The sequence below is a fragment of the Pteropus alecto genome, unplaced genomic scaffold (genome assembly GCF_000325575.1).
Source record: "Pteropus alecto unplaced genomic scaffold, ASM32557v1 scaffold3, whole genome shotgun sequence".
Lineage (NCBI taxonomy): Eukaryota > Metazoa > Chordata > Mammalia > Chiroptera > Pteropodidae > Pteropus > Pteropus alecto.
This window is the reverse complement of record NW_006442484.1, coordinates 6880486-6887442: the sequence shown is the minus strand read 5'-3', so window position 1 is coordinate 6887442 and position 6957 is coordinate 6880486. Positions and strand designations below refer to the sequence as shown.

General features: G+C 38.7%; 1 protein-coding gene across 6 annotated transcripts in view; it reads left to right on the top strand.

Moving 5' to 3' along the window:
- The first annotated feature begins 241 nt into the window (after positions 1-241).
- The window catches only part of PTPN4 (protein tyrosine phosphatase, non-receptor type 4), a 186812-nt gene continuing 180096 nt past the window's right edge, over positions 242-6957 (top strand). For 2 of the 6 annotated variants that reach the window (XM_025039507.1, XM_025039506.1), the window contains exons 1-2: positions 249-984; positions 1157-1267. In XM_025039507.1, the coding sequence (XP_024895275.1) occupies positions 1243-1267 (25 nt within the window). In that variant the 5' untranslated portion in view covers positions 249-984; positions 1157-1242. Of the gene's footprint in view, positions 985-1156; positions 1268-6957 lie in introns of all 6 variants that reach the window. The other 4 variants (XM_025039508.1, XM_015596793.2, XM_006921001.2 and 1 more) reach the window with 4 other exon arrangements.

Below are 6957 nucleotides of genomic sequence, written 5' to 3'. Positions count from 1 at the left end.
CATCCTAAAACCTAGATCCTCTATTAGAATTGAAGTTGGGACGAACTGGGAAATAGGTCTGGTTTTCCCCTTTAAAATTTAGGTTTCTTGCCCCTCGGTACGGTCCCTTGGGTCAGTAGAGCCAGCGGGGGTCGGTGTTCAAGTAACCAATCGCAGCAGGCACATGGGGTGGAGTCACAGCGCTCCGCCTCCTCTTCCCAGCCCTTCCTCCTCGACCTATCCAGGTCCGCCCTCCCTCGCACCTGCGTGTCCCACGGCGCTCTGTCTGGTGCAACCTCTCCAGCTTGTGCTAGCGGGGAAGGGCCTCACCTCTCGCGAGATCGCTTCCTGTTGCTGCCGCCGCTGCTTTCGGCCGCTGACTGGTGGCGTCTGCGCAGCCGCCATGTTTGGTTGCTATGCTGTGGCCTGGGTGACGGGGTGTGCTTGAGGGAGGAGAACGAGACCGAGGAGGAGGAGAAGGAGGCGGGGGCTTGAGCGCCTCTTGCACTCTAACACACAAACGCTGCCCAGGATTACCCGCCCGCTCACGGCGCGCTGCGCGCTTTTCCGCTCCTCGCGGCCCCCCCACTTTGTCCTCTCAGGATTCCTGGGTCCCTAGGGGCTGAATTCAGGGCCTGAGTCTGGGAAGGGATAGATTTGGCCTTGGCTGTACAGTCAGAGTTTGGGGGCCAGACCCCCTCACCGGGGCTCCCCTCCCCCACGGCACTTTTAGGGGGTGTGGATTATCTCATCCCCGCAGGGAGGTGGGAGCGCGCGCCCGCTGCCTGTCTCCCTCCGGTCTCCCGGCGGCGCTGGTCCACGGCAGCCCCGCAGTATGAGGTGGTGCTGGCGGCTCCCGGCCGTGGCGTGGCCGTTGCAGCGGTGGCTGCTGGGGGGCCGCTGAGGGAACCCCCGGGAGCGGCGCGGCGAACGCGCTTCTCCCCGGCGCGCCCGGGCCTCGAGGCTTTTCTTCTCAAGCCGAGAGGACGCGGCTGTGATACGAAGGTAAGAGGTTCTAGGATCCCCGCTGGCCTCTCGGCCCTGCACGTTGTTACCTGGGGCGTGCGTGGCTCGTGGGAGGCGAGCTAGGTAGGGCAAGCCGGAGGTACGAGGTTGATTTAAAAGGAAGGAAAAAAATGATGCTCCTCACCGTCCCCCCACCCCCCTTTCTTCCCAGGACCTTTGCTCTCGGAGCTCCTGGGGGTTATAGTTGGAATCTCTGTTTAGGGTGAGCGGAAGGGCTGGAATAGGTGCGGAGATGGAATGTTCCAAGGTACCAAAACCCCAGGTAAGGTTTTAGAATCTTTTGAGTTTTCCATTGCTGCTAGGATTCCTGTTTTCTTTTTTCTTTTTTAAATTGGCTTATATGAGCGCTTCCTGCATATTGCATGGGCAGACTGTTTCCTACCACTGAAGTTTTAAGCCTCTTATGATTCTACCGGTATATATTTGTATTTAAGAATCTGTAGTTGGGCCAAAAAAAAAAAAAAAAAAAAAAGTTGAGATGTATCTAAATAGACGTACTGATGCATTCATTTCTCAGGGTTTATTTAAAATGGAGCAGTTTACAGCTGCACAGACATATGTTTACATGTTTCTGAGAAACTTAGAATGGGAGACTTTATGTCTGAGGTTGCATTATATGGTGACACCACAGTGTACCAGGATGATTTGTAGGATTTTCAAGCGCTTGTTCTAGGAGAACCTGTGTACATGCAGTATACCAACTCCTTGTCGAATCAAGAAATTGGAGGTAATATTGGTTTATGTGACCAGATCTTGGGCCCAATTGAAACAATACAGAAAACCAGTGTATCCGATTTAGAAAGACGATTTGAGTAGAAAGGAAGGTTGTAGAACAGTGAAAGCCAGAACATTTTTTTATCCTGATTTTTGAACTTTAGCATGCCAGAGGAAAAAAATTATTTTTCATTTTTTTTAAGGGAGGAGATGACCTTAAAATAAATGATTATTAAGAGCCCAAAATGTGCTTGATGAAATAGGGCTAGATATGTCAGTTAAATCTTGAATTTGATGACTATAAATTCAACCTACAGATTTTTTTAAAAGACTTTTTGTGAGCAAAAGTTTATGTATTGTGCAGTACAGAATTTCTTTACTGACTCGTAATACAAGAGTGCAATCATTTTGTGGATCCCACCATTTTTTGTCAGAATAAATTTATGCTCCAATTAACACACTCTTCATTTTTTTTTTTTTTTCCCCATGACACACATCTTTGTTACCGTTTTGTATAGAAACATGTGCATGGTCTCATAATATGATCTGGAGTGGTTTATAAGAAGAGAAACATGGTCTTTTTTTTACATGGGAACATTTATGATTTAGATCATCTGTTTTAAACATTCGACAAGAGATTTTGAAAACGGGAGAAATTGTTAGTTTTTAATTAATGTTAATCGAGTAGGTTAACGTTTATTAAGTTAGAAAATCATAGGTTCCTCAAAAGCAGTAATGAATGAGGATGTGACTTTCTTAGTGCCTGTTTTCTAACCTGCTTCGCTTCTGGGTTATATTTATTGAATTGTATCGAGCTTAGGGTTTTTTTCTTATGTTCTAATTGAATATCTTTAAAAATGTCCCTAATAACTTTGTTACTTTAAATTTGTGACACCCAATTTCTAATTTAGGCTAGGCGTAAAACCAGCATTGATTGAACACACTTGCTAAAAATACTTTCTGGGTCAGATGTACTCAGAATGTGCCCTCAGGAAAATTCATTTGAACTATTCTACTGTGACCAATGTACACTTCATTATAATTGAAGGACTTTAAAAAACTATATCTCACCAATTATATTAGATTTCATAAATTCAGGTATAGAAGCCTTTTTTTAAATGTATAAAGTACTTGATGTGGTATAGTAATAAAAAACTAAAAAAATTTTTTAACTTATGTGACTCCCGTAGGTGATTATTAAACTCCGTGATTTGTATGCTCAAAATATTTTAGTTTTATCTATTACACATAATTTGAGTTGTAAAAGAGTACAATGTGTAGTGTTATCCATTTAGTATTTATTTATGACTTATTCTAAACTCTGTAAGGGGGATCAGTGGTCATGTTTTTTTAGTAAATTATCTTTAAGCAACAAAGTAAGAGATTACCAGACAATTTCAAGGAGACACTGTTATTGACAGGATTTTTGTTTTTTCCCCTCTGAGAGTTAATATGGTCACTTTAAACAACAAGAAAACTTTAAAAAATATGTAAAAATATTGTTTGGTTGATGTTTAAAGACAAATTTTTAAAAGTTCTGCTTTAATTCTTTATGTTAGGTGTTAGGAATGTAAAATAGATAACCTCTCTAGAAATGGCAAGTTTATGTGACTATATGGCTAAATATGAATTGTTGCTCCTTAATAAAATTTAGTATTGGCAGAAATTCACTAGTTACAAACTGAATTGAATGTTGTTTCTCTGGATAGTAACATGCATGTTATGAAGTTTTTTATATGCTATAGTACAAATTTGTTAAATTGTCAGTTCACTAGATTAAGCTGCGTGATGGTTGGTTTAGCATTCTGGAATTCCTTTTTATTGTTTTTATTGTTTCCCAGGACAATACTGTAGGAGAAAGGTGTTATTTCTTCACTTAATATTCAATTACTAGTACAGATGGTAAGAAGTAATATAATGTAGAAGTACTATGGAATCTTTATTGGTGTCAATTACACTGTTCCTAATACTAAGTATAGTATTAGGAACAGTGTAATTGATTTCTTTTCCTTTGCATGATTAATCAGTATAGTCACATTTAAAATAGGATGGAAAACATCAGAGGCATTTACCCCCACACATCCATTCTTCATTTCATAATTCTTAAGTAGAAACACTGGAAGAGAGGTGCAGATATTTGAAGAAATTGGCAGGAATAATGAAAATTAAGTTCTGTGGATTATGTCGAGGGGAAGATATTAATTTGGGTGAGTTATTGTATTTGTATCTTTTAATAAGGTGGTTAGAGGAGTAGAAAGAAAAAGGGATCCAGAAGGAAGTGTTTATTGTCTGTTATGTGCCAGACAGTGTACAGGGGTTTTACATGTTATCCCATATAATCATCAAGTACACTTCATGAAGTAGGTATTGTTAATCTCCTCCTTTTCCCCTGCCTCCTCGTAATAGGGGAAGGAGAAGTTAATTTGTTTAGGATCATACTTCTAGCTCGTAGAATCCAGTCTAAGTCTGTCAGATGTCAGACTCTGTCCAGTTAAACTTTCTGCAATGCTGGAAATACAGCAAGTCCTCACTTTAAAGTCATCGATAACTTCTGCAGCTTTAAGGAAAATGATGTATAATGAAACCATTTTTACCAAAGCCAAATTGATATAAACAGAAGTTAAGTTTCTATAGCATCTCATCAACAAAACAAGATTGAACCAAGTGATGTTATTTAAGGATCCGCTGTACTCTTTTTCTGCATTGTCAGATATGGTAGCCATTAACCATGTATGGCATAGAGCATTCGAAAATATGACTATCATGCCCAAGAAGCTGAATTTAAAATTTTAATTTTAAGCAGTTTAAATAACCAGATGTTTCTAGTAGCTACAGTATTGGACAGCACAGCTTTAGATCTTGCTGCCTAGAAAAATCTGAGTTTTAATATTGAACTTTCCATTAGCTTATATATATTAAGCAAAGTATTTCATTCTTGAGCCTCACTTTAATTCATTTTGAAAAGGAAGTTGTTACTAAAAGATGATCTCTGTCTCTTCTTGCTCTAAAGTTCTGATTCTTATTAAAATGTACAGTGGCATTTAATATTCATAAGAATTATATCTGAAAGTCCCCCCTCCCCAATATGCTCATGCTTTATATAAAGATTTTTGTCAGTTTCTTTTTTTATAAGTGTGTGCAAAGCACACATAAAGGATAATGGGTTATATTCCCCCCAATTGTTTGGTGAAAACTTGTCACCAAAGGCAGTACCTTGGGACAAAGTTTGCATCTTTAAAGACCGTATTTCAGCATTGCCACCTTCCCATTTAAGAATATATTATAGTTCTCTGTTGCTTATCAAATTAATTCCAAACTTGTCTGTTTGGCCTTGAAGGTTTTCCACCAACTTCATCTCACCCTAGTTGTTATTCTTGTTTAAAAAGGAAACATTCTTGTTTTTCCCTCTGCCCTTGTTTCCTCAGTTTAAACACTCCTGTCTCCAGTCCATGTGCCTCCTCTTTAAGTCTTCCTCAAAATTCACCTTTTTCTGCAAGAATGCTGCTTAATCCAATCATAATGACCAGATTTTGAATCCTAGTAATAAGTACCCTGGGGTTCATATGTGATTGTTTAGATGTAGTTAGTTGAGTGCATCCTTAAGTTTTTGTTACCTACTCTGTATCTTTAATGGAAATGTAGAAAAATAAAATGAAAATGGGGATTATTGCTTCATGAGTCCATTATTAGTCCATTATTCAGCAATTCTGCTTTAAAAAGTTGCTGATTTTTAGAAAATAATAACATTCACCCTTAATAACCACTCTAATAGATATTTTTATTTCCTTCCAGGTTTTCGTCCATATTTTTTAAAATAAAGTTGTATGGTATGACACTTTGGAATCAGATAGATCTGGCTTGGAATCTGGTCTCAAAAACCTTGGGCAAATTAACCTCTGAGCCTACTTCCTTGTCTGTGAAATTAGGATAATACTTGGCTTTGAATTGTTGTGAGGATTAGGGTAATATATGTAAAGCATTTAGCACTACTCTTTAAATAGAAGGGATGATCAATAAATGGTAGCTGATATCATTTTCTCCATTCTTGCACTATCACCATCATGAATGTAATTTAAACAATTGCTTAGACATTCAGATGACTTATCAATTTAGTCATTTACTTTTTGTTAAACATTTTGGCTGTTTCTAAACTTTCCAGTGTTATAATCTGCAGTGAATATTTGTGCTTACAGCTTGTTTGTTTGTTTCCTCTATCTGAAACTCTGGTACTGGGATAACGATCCAGTGAAATGAATATTTCTATGCCAAATCTCTCTCTTAATAAACAATGGGTGTTCTTGTTTTGGAAAAATGCTGATTTGATTGTAAAATTGTACCTCATTGTTTAATTAATATATTTTGAAGAAATTGGTTTATTGGGGGAATTATGTAGTAAACATTCAAATGTGTGTTAATTAAACAAACATTTTAATGTTTATTATAGGGATTAATGGTGTACAGGTAGATAAGATGATTCTTGCCCTTGAGCTCAAATTCTAGGGTGGCAATACATGTCAATAAGCAATTACAGTTCAGAGTGACAAATGTAATAAATCTGGGGGAAATGAGAAGTGACATTTGAGCAGTGTCTTGGAGAATGAGTTGGAATTGATTTGGGTAGAGAGAAGTTGGAATTGATCTGGATAGTCAGAAGTACGAAAAAATGCATAGTATGTTGGGAGAAATGCAAGTTGTCTTGTATATGTCTGTCTCGGTCTGTAGGTTGGGTGTTGGTGTGTGATTTTATGTGTGAATCTGTGTGCCTGTACCCGTGAATTGACTATGGTAGGAGATAAAACATGAGGGTCCTTGTTTGGGTTACGAGTGGGATCATGGTAAGACCTTTAGAGTAGAGCTTCTCAATTGGTGTGCCATGAATGGTTTACCAGTGTGCTGGAGAGCAAAATATACATCAGCCTATGGGATGGGTTATATTGGACCCCCCAGGATGGTTCTTTTTGATCTTGAATAGTCCCTTTGGCTTGTCTCAGTATACTAAAAATATATTATTTTCTTTGGTGCCAAGTTGGGAAAAGGATTGGGGAAAGCACTGTTTTAGAAGCTTTAAGTATTGGAAAGTTAATGGTACCTACTCATCCCTGGTACCCCCATTGTGTAATCAGAAATAAAACCAATATCAAATCCTAAAATAAGCATAAAGAAAGTTAAGTCAAAACCCCCTCTTCCCTCCCCCTCTCCCTAGGAATATCTACTTCATTGTTTTATGTGTGTATGTGA